Source organism: Suncus etruscus, chromosome 10 (assembly GCF_024139225.1).
Source record: "Suncus etruscus isolate mSunEtr1 chromosome 10, mSunEtr1.pri.cur, whole genome shotgun sequence".
Classification (NCBI taxonomy): domain Eukaryota; kingdom Metazoa; phylum Chordata; class Mammalia; order Eulipotyphla; family Soricidae; genus Suncus; species Suncus etruscus.
In genome coordinates, this window is record NC_064857.1 from 54171602 (window position 1) to 54187723 (window position 16122).

The window sequence follows — 16122 nt, forward strand, 5'->3', positions numbered from 1 at the left end:
AGCATGCCCTGCTTCACCCACACTGCCCTCCAGAGCCACTGTTTATTTCTGAACACCCTCTTCTCCTCACAGACCCTAAGTTCAATTGATTTCTTACAAAGCTTGTAATTTGTTTTAAAATCATGCTCTTTTGCAGAAAGAGCGAGATTTAGAATTGGCTGCTCGCATTGGCCAGTCGTTGTTGAAGAAGAACAAGACATTAACCGAGAGGAACGAGCTATTGGAGGAACAGGTTGAGCACATCCGGGAAGAGGTAAGGCCCGGGCAGACCTCGGCAGGCTCCAGGAAATTGTGCCAGGGGTCCCTATGTCCCTCCCCCCATAGCCAAGGCCCACAACTGCCTGCTCTTGAGGCAGTCACAGTAGAGGCTCCAGACAAACTACCCCAGCAGTGAGGGGTTTCTGAGCCAGGGTTGGTGGAAGCAGGCCAGAAGAATCTTCCCCAAGCCGGTCCAGATTATGGTACAAGGCAGCCTATGTACCATCCTCATTACAATATAATTTTGTGTTCTAAAACAAAACAGAAAACAATCTATTGTTTTCATGATAAAAAAAAACCCTTTGATTTTCATGATACATAACTCGGCTGATAAATATCAACAGTGTGGGGAGGACAGGGTAGACTTTTTAGGCCTATCTTCATGAATGAGGATTTTTAGGGGTGGCACTCATTCTTCTGGAAGGTGTGTGGTGTGGGTGCAGAAGCACCATGACCCAAACCCCCTGTCAGGTCAGCCAAGTCCATTCCTCAGCATGTGCCACTGGGTTTCCCTAAATGGTCTTTTTTGTCTCTCTTGCCTCTTCCTGGGGCTTCCCGACTTCCTCACAGACCTATTTTTGCAAGTGGAATTGTTTCAGAAAAGCTTTGCATTTGAAAATTCCAAAATGCTCCCCTTTGACACTTCATCTAATTAGCAGTGTAGGTGATGGAGACAAGAATCTAAAAGCACAAAAAAGAGACTTCTCCCAGGGAGACATAATGTTGCTCATCCTGAGTCAACTGAAAAACTCAAGTAGAGCAGAATCTGTTCTCTCTCCAGCCTGCTTTCCTCTCAGGTGTGGAGGGACAACAGATCTGGTGGACACATTTTAAATTGCACAGGGGCATGTTTATTAGAAACTGTATGACTTGGTCAGGTTGGCCATAGGTTAGTGATCCCTCTTCTCTTGTAGTATCTCGGGTTCTGATCATTGACCCTTGAATTCAGATCAAGGTCTGGCCATGCTTGGCTGAGAGTCCCAAGAGGTACATTTATTTCTTTAGCACATTTTCAGGTAAGAGAGCAAGGGTTGAAGCACTCACAAGCTCCCTGTGCATTTGCCAGAGCTGGTGACCGTACCTGTCCCGATGGCCTTGGCTTTTAACATACCTCTTCTTTCAGTTTGAGTCATGCCTGGGAGATGCAAGCCTCTCTGGGCTGCCATCAGTTGTATTCTCAATATTGTCTGCCTAGGTTTGGTTTGAGACTGGGCTCTAGTTTCTACCAGAAATATACCTCTTCCTCTGTTGGCACTAGCTAGATGGAATATTCCTGTGTAATACCTTCTATTATATTTGATTTAAATTGTGCAGGAGGAGATTTCTTTATTTGAAGCATAGATATAAGGCAGGCTGAGAGGGTAGCATTTGCAATCAGATTTGGTCTGGTCTCTCTTATGGGGGGATGCTGAGAGGGGCAGAGGGGTTAATACTTTTAATTAAGTTAATAAGTATCTTGTTCCTTCTTAACTTGAATTATAGGTAGATATTCCAACAAAAAAATTATCCCCATTAATGTGAAAACAGTATCCTTAACAGAGTATGTCATATAAATCTCATTCAGAATTCATGAAATGAACAGGGATTTGATCCATAATGGGATCAGGGCCTTGACCCATAGGATCACTGTGAATCATCCAAATCAACCAAAAGATCATCCCAGGGCCAAGGCACGACCCCAACAAAAAATGTTTTTGGGACTGAGTTTATTAGAGGTGTCAGTAAGGCAGGGAAGCCAGGGGCCTTAAAGCTATCCCTTTAGGCTGGGAGAGAGAGATAAGGTTGGGACCAAGGCCACAGGGTCAGTCAGAGAGGAGAGAACTAGAGGAAAGGGGAGAGCAGGAGAGTCAGCAGAGCAACAGAAATAGAGTCCAACAAGCAGCTTTTCCAGTAGTCTGGCAGTAACCATTTAGCAGAGCAATTGGAAGAGGCAGCCAGTCCCTACACTCGAGCCCCCTCCTAACTGAATTTCTTAACCCTTAAAGGGCTATTGCTGACTAGGGGCCATAGGAGTCTTATTGCTGACCAGGGCCAAATCCCTGACATAAACTCATTTCAGAAAATGTTTTCTTTGAAAGCTCACAAATCAACAGGCTGCCTTCCCTTCTAATGAGGAATTAACATCATGCCCTCTGCAGGCAGCAAGTACCAAGTCCATGTGGGAACATGGCAGTGGTGATGTGATGGTGGGGCAGTGGGGACAACAGGTGACGTGTCCCTTAACCCCCCACCTCATGTGTCTGCAGGTATCTCAGCTCCGGCATGAGCTGTCCATGAAGGATGAGCTACTGCAGTTCTACACCAGGGTCACGGAGGAGAGTGAGCCCGAGTCTGCATGCTCCACTCCGTAAGTAATCGAGGGCCTGTCCCCAGGGCCAGGCACAGGCAGGCTATTATTCTTCACGTTGGAGTCACCTAAGCCAGTCACCTTCATTAGCAGTGAAAGTCAGCAGCACCTCTTTCAGAGCATCTCCTAGCTAGATCCTTGTCAAGTTCATTGGACATGTGAGGACAGGGTTTATCTGTTCTGGGGTGAGTCTTGAGCATTTATCAGTCAAGAATATTGTTTTTCAAAGGGGTACTACCCCCTCATGGGCACTGGAGTGACCCAGAGGGCCAGTAGTAGCCATGGCTACAATTAGCAGCCGCTTCTATTTGTTTAAAAGAGATAAATTTCCAGGAGGTGATGAGTGATTTTATTTTCCTCCTGCAATGAGTCAAATAAGTTTGGGAACTGCTCATCTAGATTGATTTTTCTTAACATTGGAAGATAAGAACCAGAGAGGCCCTCATGGGTAGAAAATTGTACAGTTTGTCTTGGAGTCAGTGAAGCATGAGAGCAGGAGCATAGACCCTGCATCCCAGCCTCAGCTCTGTGGCATATAACTGTGTTCTTGGTCTGTGAGTGAACCTCTCTGAGCTATTTCCTCCTTTGAAAATGGGGACAATAATAATACGGCTGTGAGCATTAGTTTAGTTCATGTGCCGAGAAGACTTGGCACCCTGGAAGCCTGTTATAAATACCAACATTTCCAGGTACCTTGGTAGAGTAAATTTTCCTGAATTTTGTGGCCATTTGTCCTTATCCCTAAAAAGTGTGGATAGAGGGTTGGCATGAGGATCTGGGTGGGTAGCATGTATGTATATCAGTGGCAGCCAGGTCTGGTGTATTTTATGAATTTTCACTAAAACTGCCCTTCCTCTGTCGCCTGTGGGTTTCCAGTGGCTGGAGGAAGTGTCTCTACCCCCAAGAACTTGATGCCTCTTTCTCCCCCCAGGCTGAAGAGGAACGAGTCATCCTCCTCTGTCCAAAATTACTTTCATTTGGATTCTCTTCAAAAAAAGCTGAAAGACCTTGAAGAGGAGAACGTGGTTCTTCGCTCTGAGGTGAAGTGCTGTTTTCTCCTCCCACTCTTTTCCCCTGGGGCAGGAGGGGTGGCCCCATCTGCTTTACCTGCTGGAGAAAGATGGTGCACCATGGGCCCTGATCCCCAGGAATGCCCTGCTGGCTCTGCCTTCCAGGCCCTGGGCCCTGGCCAAGAAGGCTGAGCAGGAGTTGTAAAGCAAAAGGGCGAGGGGTGAGTGGGCCAACTCACCCTCTCAGTGAGACCATATACTCCATGGTCATATACTGGAATGGACAGAGGATATGTGGGGGCTCCTATATTTTGTGTGTGTGTGTGTGTGTGGATGCAGTAGTTGGACTTCCTGTTTCTTTTCCTTTTTTTTTATATCTTTATTTAAGCACCATGATTACAAACATATTTGTAGTTGGGTTTCAGTTATAAAAAAAGAACACCCCCTTTACCAGTGCAATCTTCCAACCACCCATGGCCCTATCTCCTTCCTCCCCCACCCCCTGCCTGTCTTCTATTTCACTCACTACCTTTGTCATGATAGCTGTTAGTATAGTTATTTCTCTAACTACACTCACCACTCTTTGTGGTAAGCTTCATATTATGGCCAGTCCTTCCAGCCCTCATCTCTATTGTCTCTGGGTATTATTACATTAATGTCTTTTATTTTTCTTAAATCCCATAGATGAGTAAGACTCTTCTGTGTCTATCTCTTTCCTGCTGACTTATTTAACTCACAATATAGTTTCTATGCTGCTATTGCTGCTAGCCTAAGGAATCCTAAGGAAACAGTATAGAACTTGAAGACATGGTTCTTAGACAACATAAAAAGGTTGAGCTGATACAACTTGAGGAGTCCCACTTTTGAATATTTCTCATTCTCCAGAAACTTCATGGATATTGGTGGGCCATGCCTGGCTTAGGGATGACTCTTGGCACAGTATTATAGGGTATTTTTTTTTGGGGGGGTTATGCTTAGAAGACCATGAGGTGCTGAATATTTAATTCAGTTCTCCTACATATAGGGCCCTTAAAAGTATGTCTTCAGTCTAACCTGCAATTTCTTTTTTGTTTGTTTGTTTGACTGGTAATTTTTTTTTATAAATTTTTAGTCACAAGGAGAGCCATTTCCTGCAATGTTTTGTCTAATGTTCAGGTCTAGCAGTGTTCTGAAACCACCAAAGCCTCACCCAGTGGTGCTATGGAGACACCAGGAGGTGCCAGGCATGAATTTAGGTCCTAAGCATGTGTTTGTTCCACCATTCTGAACCATCTCTCAGGCCCTAGGTTTATTTTTGTTTTCTTTTTTAACTTTTCACTTCTTGACTGAGGGCTCATTTTTTTTGACTCTCCTTTCCAATGAGGTTGGTGTTTTGATCTTCTGTAGTGCATGTTACTAGGTAACAAAGGCAGGAATGGCAAATGTTTTGACTGCAAAACTCCCGTCTCTCCTTCACACTCTTCCTCACACATTCACACTTTTGTCTTGAACGTCAGTTTCCAATCCTGAGCCAGAGGCACTGCGTCACCCTGTGTAGTTGTATTAGTCCAGTCTGGCCACCTAAGCCTGCCCAGGGCACCTCAGAGCCAGTCTAACAGGGTAAACTGGCTAACAAGGTAAACTCTTGAACTATCTACCTTGAACTTGCCCACCTCGAAGTTCAAAGTAAACCCTTGAACTTGCCCACCCTGTGGAGCTCTGATGCTTGAGGGATGGTCCTGTTCTTGAGCTATTCAGCATTCCAAGTCTTGCTCCCTGTTTTTACTTTGCTTCTGCCCCCAGTTCAGGCCCTGAGGTTGGGCACAGTGCTGGTCAGTATGACCTTCTCCACTCTCACCTGAAGCAGGTAGAAGGACTTCAGTGACACATTTTTCTAATCTAATCTTCAGAAAGTTGCCCTGCATGAGATCACCAGGTTATGGGGATCATTATTTTTTGCCCCCTTAGGGAATCTCTATACTCTTGTCCTTAGAGACTAGTCTCATTGGTAAGAGTTTGAATTTGAATGCTTTCATATTGGCCCTTGCTCTTACTGAATATGGTTTAAACACCAGCATGAACCTTGGAGGACAGTGAACCATGTAGATGCATAAGTGTGGTTCTCTGTGGAGTACTGCAGTAGACAGAGCTTTCTACTATCTGAGGATCCTATGGGGGCCAGTTTCTGTGAGCAGAGATGTAGGCTATTGACTAAAGTGATGCCATTTTTACGGAGTATAGAATGAGCTCACTAATTGTGTGTCTGCATGAGGTTTCTGAGATATACAAATCCAAGCTTTGTTCCTAAGCAGAAAAGAAATTGGACTGACTTTCTGAATTGAATGTGTAGTGGGTGACTTTCCAGGTCACACAGTGTCCTAGTTCCATGACAGCCTGATCTATCCCACTATCCAGATGTGAATATGGGGTCCCTAATCTGAGTCTTGCCCACAGGCCTGCCAACTGAAGACAGAGACCATCACTTACGAGGAGAAGGAGCAGCAGCTGGTCAGCGATTGCGTGAAAGAGCTAAGTGAGTCCCTGGCCTTCCACCTTATTCCCCTATGACCTCATTCAGACTGTATGTCTGCTCTCTGATAAAGCACAGCTATCTCCAGCCTGAAACTTGCCTCCCTTCTCTTATTCTCACCCCACCTTCCCCTGAGTCAGTCAGCAGTTACACATCATTGTGATTCCTCAGCAAGCTGGATAGTTAATGTTCAGTTTAGGTTTTCAGCAATTAAAAAAAAAAAGAAAGGAATAGCTGAGTCCTGGGGTGAGCCCAGCTATAGAGTCCTGCATGCAAGTTGTAGATGAACTGCTTTCTAGCTCTTTGAGTTGTAACTATGAAGGCCAGACTCTTAACTGCAAATACACTTGAATCTGGAACTAAAGAGGGTTAGGGGTACTAACAACCTCACCCCCACAGTGCAGCTGAAAGTACTCTTACACTTTGACACTCCTATCATGTGTTGTATACCAGATGTCTGTGGATAAATTTAATATATGTTTTACATATTATACATATTATTCACAGCAGCATTTCTTTTTTTTTTTTTTTTTTCATTTTTGTTTTTGGGTCATATCCAGCGGCACTCAAGGCTTACTCCTGGCTCTATGCTCAGAAATCGCTCCTGGCATATGGGAACATATGGGATGCCGGGATTCCAACCATCCTTCTGCATGCAAGGCAAATGCCCTACCTCCATGCTATCTCTCCGGCCTCACAGCAGCATTCTAAAGCAAGAACCATATGGCCCCTGTGATCTTCCAAGATATTCCAAGAGGGCCACATGTAAAATTGTTTCAGTGGGGACCATGGCAACTAGTAGGATAGGGGTCCACAAAAGGAAATTAGGTTGGAGTAGGGTCATGATTAGAAGAAGGTTGAAAAACACTGGTCAACAGTATTCTTGAAGCACTGAATTGCTAGAGATAAGACAATGGCACTAAGAAAGTCATGAAGTAGAGAACACAAATTTCTGGTCTTCCTCTTTGTGGATGTTACAGCAGCAGCCTGTAGAGTTCAATCCCATCTGGTATTGCTAAGAGTTCTTCCCTCCATCTTCCATCACTTGATTATAAGGCAAGGCCAAAGGGCAGATGAAGTGTTTGCATTTCAGCAGAATACAAAGGAAATAAAACATATATCTCCAGCTAGATCTTGTCAACTGAGTTCTCACTCTGAGTAAGGGCCAAGAGCATTTTGGGAATTGCTTTGTGCATAGCTGTAGGTCTTATTAATAGGCCAGAAGGTAGCCACTGGGACCCTTGTCAGTGAAGTAACCTGTTATGCATGGAATTTGGGGCTTTCACCATTGTCTGGGGTGACCCTCTCCATATAAAACTGCTCTTAGGAGACTCCTGGTTCCCTCTGATCAGGGACTTCCAAAGAGCCTTGGGCCACAGCTGAAGTTGGGCTCCTTCTCATGACGGGCTGAGCCAAAGCAAGTGGTATGCTTCCATCTGGCAGATCCTGGGTACTATTGTCCCAACTCCCCTCTTGACTTGCCCTTTCATGTCACTAAGATGCTTTATTTTTGGGGCTGGAGAGATAGCATGGAGGTAAGGCGTTTGCCTTGCTTTTAGAAGGACTGTGGTTCCAATTCTGCCATCCCATATGATCCCCCCCCCCCCCCCCCGAGCATGCCACGAGCGATTTCTGAGTGTAGAGCCAGGAGTAACCCCTGAGCACTGCCGGGTGTGACCCAAAAACCAAAACTAAAAACAAAACAAAAAAAGATGCTTTATTTTTGTTCATAACACATCTCTGGGCATACCCCTAAGGATTTGACCAGCTTTGGTAATTGCCCTTTCTTGGTGCCAGGGGATGCCAATGTGCAGATTGCCAGTATCTCAGAAGAGTTGGCCAAGAAGACGGAAGATGCTGCACGCCAGCAGGAGGAGATCACCCACCTACTGTCACAAATAGTGGATTTGCAGAAGAAGGCCAAAGTGGTGAGGCTGATTCAGAAAAGGGTTACAGGCACTTATCCCAAATGCAGTATGTGCCCCTTTGCTTTATATGGTAGAAGTTGCTAGTGCTCAATTGGGAAAAAAAAAAAGGCTCAGCAAGTTCCGTAGCATAAAACCAATCAGGGTTGTATATTCATATGTTCCTACTTACCTCCTAAGAATAATCTACATAGCTATAGAATTTATTAAGAAAACATCCATGGAGAGTGAGTAGGGAGTTCAGCTTCAGAATCAGCTGGCCTACTGTTCACTCTTACAAAGTAGACCTATTGTGTGCTGTAGCAACACCTACTATCTGCTTTGATTTAAAATAGAATAACAAATACTATTTTAAACATCCCACATCAGTCCCTTAAATCCACCTTGTCCAGAGTGTGGGCGGGACAGGGGGAATGCTCTAGAGACTAACTGGACAAAGGAAGGACTTTGACCTCAGATCAGTTTTGGGGACTAGAGGGAGAGTATAGTGTTTATGGCACTTGTCTAGCACACAGCCAACCTAGGTTTGACCCCCAGAATCTCATATTGTTCCCTGAGAACCATCAGGAGTTATTCCTATGTACAATGCCAGGAATAATCCAGAGCATTGCTAGGTATGGCCCAATAAAAACAAAATAAAAAAAATTCAAAAGATGAATTTTTACTTAAGGATAAGAAAAATTCTCACTCTGGGAATCTGGCATCATCAGAAACAATTGCTGGATGGTGAAGGGTAGAGGCCTTAAGGTAATTGGGAAAAGGAGATGACAGCCTCTGGCTTGTTCTTTCAGTGCGCTGTGGAAAATGAAGAGTTGGCCCAGCACTTGGGTGCTGCCAAGGATGCTCAGAGGCAGCTCACAGCAGAGGTGAGTGTCATGCCTTGTCCCAGTTCAGGGGCCTCACTTCCACTACCAGAACATGGGTTGTGTCCAACCTCACCACCATGTAATAATTGTATCTACCATCATACATCCTCTCCAGTGCCATCTCCAGTTTTTATAGTCCTGGGGTGAGCGCCTAGGAGATGCAACCATTTACATCCTTAAACAAGATGGCATTGACCAGAAGCTTGGCCTGGGACCCTCACAGATACTGTAATAAAAGAGACATGACAGAGAAAGAATCCTATGCAGCGGTGTGGTTGGAAATAAAGTGGTTATAGCCTGCCCCAAGGATCTCTCTTAGAGCTGTTTGATCTCTTATTGGCTTGCAAAAAGATTTTTGAGTCTGTAAGAGAAAAAACATGTGGGTCCTGTGAACTCTGGTTTTGCAGAGCTCCAGTTCCTCTGCAGACTGGGATCTCTCTGCCATTTGTGTTTGTGGATGCTCAGGAACCCCCTCCATCTCTCCCTGACCCCACAGCTGCGGGAACTGGAAGACAAGTATGCGGAGTGCATGGAGATGCTGCATGAGGCACAGGAGGAACTCAAGAACCTCCGCAACAAGACCATGCCCAGCACTGCCTCACGGCGCTACCACTCACTTGGCCTCTTCCCCATGGTGAGTTCTCCCTGATCCCTCTCTGTCCTCTCCAGGGCAACCGGGGTGCTTGAGTCTGGGTGGTGGTGAGGCCTGGTTTTGAGTCACAGGCAGCTTCTTGCTGAATTCAGTTTTGTGAGGCTGGTTGGTGGTAGTCTTTTTTTTTTTTTTTTAAAGGAAGAAGGGAAGGAGAGAAGAAATATGTAAGGGAAGGAAGGAATGAAGGAGGAAAGGTAGGGGAAAGGGAGGAAAGAAAGTAGAAGAAGGAAAGAGGGAGGAAGTAAAAAGGAACCAGAAAGTGAGGGAAGGAGGGTGAAAGGAGGGGAAAAGAAAGAAGGAAGGAGGAAGGGAGGTAAGGAGGAAGAAAGTAAGAAGGGAAGGAGGGAAAAAGAAAAAGAGGGAATGATTGGTGGTGTAACTTTGTGAGAGCTCAGCTTCTTTATCTTCTATTCCCAACCATCTTCTGTCTTTCTGATGGAAAAGATTCAGAGAATTTGGAGGAGGGGCCATCTCAAATATTTGGAAGATGTGATTTCTACTCCCCACCCCCCTTTTTTTGTTGTCACGATGGCTGGAGCTTACATATCTTGTTTGCATGGCATGCACATTCAGTGTCAACACTCACAGTGGGTCACACATATTAGTTGGGTGCTCATCTACCGTGGCTGCAGCATCAAGGGTTCCAGGTACTATCTCTGGATAGATGGAGACTGCAGCCTTGTGCCTGTAAGGCAGGTTTAGCCACCTTCCCCTGACCCCCTTTGCTCCATGGTTTGGCCACCCATGGCCACCCCATAAGTCTTAGATCGGCTGCTCAGGCCTGCTGGTTCTGTAGCTGCTTGTTCATTTTCTCCTGGGAGTTGATCTGACACAGCAGCCAGTATCTTGAGTGGAAAAATTAGTTCTCTGTGCTGGCTTGGCATTTTTTGCTTTTTCAAAAGATTTCCAGTTTCCTTGGGTTAGCCGAGCCTGGGTCCCCTGTTAGGACTGTAGGGGAACAGGGCTAGGAAGGAGGATTAAGTAGCTGTTTCTCTGCACCCTAACTAAAGCCCCTATCCCCAAACCTTTCCCAGTAGGTTGTTTTTTCTAAGCTTTGCTCATTTCTTTCTCTACCAGCCCAAAGCCCTAGGTCTGACTTGCTCTCCCTTCTCCCAGGTCTTGAATACTTTGTCCGTAGCCCAGTGTTCTGTGTGTTTGATTCAAAGGTGCTTAGTAGATCATCAATTGGGAGGGTAGGTGGAGAGAGAAGAGCAAATGACCAGGGGTCATTCCTGGCAGTACTCAGGATTATATGGTGCCCAGCATTGAAGCAGAGACCATTACATGCAAGGCAAAAAACCTTAAGCCTGTACTAATCTTTCTGGTCCTAGGACCTGCATTTTTTAAAAAGTAATTTTTATTGAGATCAATGTGAATTACAAGTCTTTCACAGTTGTATTTAAGGTAGATAGTAACAGTGAATTAGGGCCATTTCCACCACCAGTGTTGACCTCCCTCCACCATAGTTCCTAGTGTGCATCTCATACCTCCACTCTTAGCCCCCGGACTGCTAGTATAGCTGGTTATAGTTTAGGTCTTTTGATTCTATTGTCTTTGATTGTGGGTTGGGTATTTAGGTTTGACCATTTTTTATTTCCACTCAGTGCTCCTAAGACTTCTTGGCACCTGGGTCTCGTCCATTTTTTCCCTCAGTGTGTAGGAAGACATAGAAATATGAGGCAGAACAATATGATTTATGTTCTATGGTTCTGTTTAAAAGAAAGTGGGTAGGGCCTCTATTAAACTTGCATTTTTAAAGTTACACCATTACCTAAGAAGGTTAAATAATAAGTTTCTCATGGGTTTCTCTTGGAGAGAGCTTTTGCTTCTTTGTTTGCTAAGGTTTTGTTTGCTATCTTGATTTGGAAGATGACTTATATTTTATTTATTTATTAATTTTTTTTTTGTTTTTTGGGCCACACCTGGCGGTGCTCAAGGGTTACTCCTGGCTGTCTGCTCATAAATAGCTCCTGGCAGGCACGGGGGACCATATGGGACACCAGGATTCGAACCAACCACCTTTGGACCCGGATCGGCTGCTTGCAAGGCAAACACCACTGTGCTATCTCTACAGGCCCCTATTTATTTATTAATTTTTAACCTTCATGTGGTGCTCAGGGGCCCTGGGGGGGTCCACTATCTGATGATTCTTGGTCAATTAGGATAGACAGTTCAGGAATAGGGCCCCAGAGTATGGAGCCATTTAGCCCTTTTTGTGCTGAGGACCACCAGGGCCAGCCAAGCATCACTTGGGGATCCTGTGGTGCTAGAAAAGAAGCCAGGAAGGACATGCAGCATGTAGTCTTACTCTTAGTGCCCCCACCTGTTCACAGCTGGTCTTCACTGTTGAATGAGCAGTGAATGAGCTACTTTGCCAAAGGTATTTCAGATTTCCTTGCCTTGTGGTTGTTCTTAGTCTAGAATTCACAGACTGGGTTAGGGGGCCCATGAACTTGAGGAAAGAGTCTCTTTGATATTCTCACAAGCCTGAACTGTATTTAGTATTTTCTTTCTATATGAAGGTTGACAGTATTCCCCAGGGATATTTTTATCGCCACCCGCTGTCATAACTATTTCCACAGTATGGCTCAGCTTTTGCCAATGCCTCAAAAATACTATTAATCTCCTCTTCAAAATGGCAGAAATTACCAATCCCAAATCCTAATCCAATATGTTACTATATCACAAATGTTATTTGTTCTTGTCACTAGTGTACTAAGTCTGGCTTCTTTGGGGTTCTACTTATTAATCATTGGAACCAAGGAGATGGCTTAAGAGGTTACAGCAGGTACTTTGCATGCTAGAGTCCTGGGTTTAATCCTCTGCATCTCATGATCCCTTGAGTACTGCTAGAAGTAACCCCCAAGCAGCACTAGGTGTGACTCAAACAGCAATAACATAACAAAACGACTACTTTATTTTGGGGATCCTTCCAAGCAGAGCTTAGGGGGTTCTGGGGCCTTATAGCTGACCATGCTGTGTGGGCCTAAAGCTCAGTGTTTGGTTCTGATGGTGTAAGTCAGCTGAAGCCAGGGTGCTGAGGACCATCAGGGCCACACCTGGTTGTGCTGGGGCACTGTATGGTGCTGGCAAATGATCATAGGCTACAATCTAGGAAAGCCATCTGGCCCTCTGAAGTATTCATCTGAAGGGCCAGAACGGTGGTTCTAGAGGTAAGGTATCTGCCTTGTAAGTGCTAGCCTAGGATGGGCCACGGTTTGATCCCCCACAGTCCCATATGGTCCCCCCAAGCCAGGAGCAATTTCCGAGCACATCGCCAGGAGTAATCCCTGAGTGTCAAATGGGTGAGGACAGGCCTGCCTGGTGAGGTTGGGAGCTGGGAACAATCCCTAGGCAGCCTACAGTTGGTTGGGTGAAGGGCCTACCAGGAAGATAAGAAGGGATCAGTGAGCATCCCCGGACCCACAAAATTCACAGCCTGGCTAGAGAGAGACTCAAAACAACCCAGAGAACTTTTCTGGGCTTATTCTGCTGGGAGTTGTCCACCTGTGGAAGAGACAGAGCTCAGAAGGGAGATGGGGGTGGGAGCAGAAGAGGGATGGGAATGAGTGGAGAGGGAGCAGGGGAGGGAGGAAGGAGGGGGACAAGAGAGCAGAGGCTCTTATAGTCCCACAGCTCTGGTGTCCACGTGATTCCCTGGCCTCTCCCGTGGCCACTACTGCAGTTCTACAGCTGGGACAGGGGACGCAGTGTTTTCTTTTCAGACCCTCAGCTGCTCCGGAGCCAAGGGGCTTCATCATCCTCATCTGCACTGAGAACCTGACTGGGCTCCAGCAATAGGGATTGTGGATTATGTACCATGGAGACTGTAGGCTGCTGAGGCCTGGGCTCATGTTCTAGTGACTAGTCAGGCCTCATACCTCTCTTTGTTCACTTATTTGTGTCTTTTTGATTTTCCCCAGGACTCCCTGGCAGCAGAGATCGAGGGAACGATGCGCAAGGAGCTGCAGCTGGAAGAGCCAGAGTCTCCTGACATTGCGTATGGCTCCATCCTAAGTCCTCCCCTTCCCATTCCTGAGACCTCTGCTTTGGGTGTCCCAACCTGTAGTACAGGGGCTGAGACATCTGCTGGGTCACTGTGGTTCTACCTTGGGCGTGGGCCAGAGTTTGAAAAGCAAAAGAGTCTGCAGAAATTGCCTATCTCCTCTCGCTGGATCCAAAGATAGGTCATACCTTCTGGAAAGTGAAGAATGAAGAGACAGGCCTCCTATGTGTGTTAGCACAAGCCTGTCTAGATTCTACCAATCAGGTTATTAGGGTTTTGGTTTTGGGGTCACATTCACTGGTGCTCAAGCTTCATTCCTATGTAGAGTGCCAAGGATAGAACCAGGTTGAGGTACAAGATAAGTGTCTTAATCCCTGTATACTCACTCTTTCTCTATCTCTTTATTTCTCACACTCTTTCCCATTCTCTGTCTCTTTCTCAGACTCTCTCCCCACCCCATCCCCTACTGCTAAGTTTTTTTTTTTTCATATTTTTTTTATTTTAATTATGACAACAAAGATGTAAAGAAGAGGACAGGGTAAAGTTACAGTGGAAGCCCAATCACCCATAAACAGCATTCTCGGTAGTCCCATCGATGATGTCCCAGCCTTGAACTTTCAGCCAAAGAGCATTTAGAAAAACAAAACTGAACCCATGTACAGTACAATTACTTGTCCCTCAGATCCCCAGTTGTAGTACATACTATTTCTTAGCAGCACACAATATAATCTATAGACATTATACTTATGTAGCTCCTTAAACATTGAGGGCAAAGTACATTTCTCTAGTTCCATGTACATACTACCTAGTTTAAGTTAACCTCAAAAGTTTTAGTGGCTTGTTTTTCTTAAGGGTTGGAGTCAAGGGAACATAGTAAAAAATGGTATTCAAGTGGCATTTGTTTGCATAGGCCCACCAAAACATAAGGGACATGGAAAGACAAATTATGGTCTAAATACAAGACCCTAACCCTGAAGTTTCCTGGCACAGGATTGACTCTAGGCTCCAGGCAAATTAGTTTGTTCAATTCAAGTCATCCTCTGTAGTGGCAATACACCTCCATTCCTCACATAGTCTCTGTTGTTGGTATCATGCTTCTGTGTTAAAGATCCTGGAGTCTGCATGTCCCATATTGCAGTCAGGATGGTGCATAGCATCCTCTCGTTTCACCTCCCACTTAAGGGGCACTAGAGAGAACCATGTCCTGTAGAGCAGGTCATTGTTGCTATCAAGTCTTCTCGGTGGAAACGGAAGTCTCTTTATAAGAGGTCGATGTCAGACCCTTGGTAGTGTCTTTCCTGGTAGAGGACTGCTTCCCGCTGTTGTTCTAAAAGACCTTGGATGTTTCGTAGATAGCTTGCCTGGTTCCGGCGTGTATGGAGGATGCCCATTCTTCTGAAGCCTGTGCCAGTTCATTATGTCAATGTTCAGGGTGTAAGGTACATTGTACTGAGATTTATTAGATAAGAACTTATCTGTATGTATTTTTTTTCCCATTTTAATGTGTCTATGCAAACAAGGATCAATGCCATGGGGCATTATTGGTGCATCTAAAGGCAATAGGGACAAGACCAGAAATTTCCATGACATAGTTCAATCATAGGCATCAAACTGAGGGACAGTTCCACCAACAATCCTTACTTAACAGCTTACAAAGAAAAGATAAGATGAAAAGTGAATAGAAACATCATGGTAGAAGAATATATACAGAGTTACATCAGTTAAAGAAAATACCCACAAAATATTCAAAAGATATGTGTTCAATTTGTGTCCTTCTAAATAGTTCTGGGATTTGTTAGATATGCTGTATGTCTTAGATTAGAGATAAGAACTATGTGTTACTGAAGTTAAAGAAGGGTAAATCGGGGGTACTGAAGGTTGGAAGGAGCAAATGTTCTAGCGCCCCCGCGCGGTTTGCAAAATGTAGACTGGTATGAGATTACCAGTGACATACTGATATAGCTGAGCCCCTCTCTGCCACCCACCAGATCCAGCTCCACCCCCTAAGCCCAACCCTAGGCCAGTGTCCCGGTCCGGCCTGGGGGTGGGGAAAAACCCAGAGTGCCCCGTCAGCTCCTCCCAGAAACCCACCTGGAGATCCGGAGGAATGGGGGAGAGGGAGGTCGTGTGACCCAATTGCGGACCCCCCTGACCCTGGGCTGGACTTAAAGGCCGCTGGCCCATGAGGGGTCTGCCAGCTGGCCGTCCATGCCGGCTAAAATCTTGCTCCGGGAAGGGAGAGAGACCTCCCAAGCCCGAAGTTCAGGGACTGGCTACTGCTAAGTTTTTTATCTTTAAGTAATAAACATCATTTCCAAAAAAACTCAAGTTGTTAGGAAAAGGACTAAGCTAAAGAGCACTGTGAAGAGCAGAATTCTGCTCTTAGAGCATTGTCTATACAGACTACTAGGATGTTCATTCTTTCCTGTTAGATGGTGAATGCCCAGTGTCCTTTAATTGTATGAGCACTTGCCACCGCATTACATGCCTAGAAGTGGACACTGCTCACCTCTGTTGAGTTTGCCTTCCAGGGACTCTTCTGAAGGAAA

At 45.4% G+C, this 16122-nt stretch overlaps 1 protein-coding gene across 6 annotated transcripts in view; it reads left to right on the forward strand.

The window, feature by feature from the left end:
* Positions 1–16122, forward strand: part of TRAK1 (trafficking kinesin protein 1) — a 119121-nt gene that overhangs the window by 82644 nt on the left and 20355 nt on the right. For all 6 annotated transcript variants that reach the window (XM_049782394.1, XM_049782395.1, XM_049782396.1 and 3 more), the window contains 8 exons: positions 137–253; positions 2505–2605; positions 3537–3645; positions 6049–6127; positions 7922–8052; positions 8841–8915; positions 9412–9549; positions 13491–13567. In XM_049782394.1, coding sequence (XP_049638351.1) covers positions 137–253; positions 2505–2605; positions 3537–3645; positions 6049–6127; positions 7922–8052; positions 8841–8915; positions 9412–9549; positions 13491–13567 — 827 coding nt within the window. The remainder of the gene's footprint in view (positions 1–136; positions 254–2504; positions 2606–3536; positions 3646–6048; positions 6128–7921; positions 8053–8840; positions 8916–9411; positions 9550–13490; positions 13568–16122) is intronic.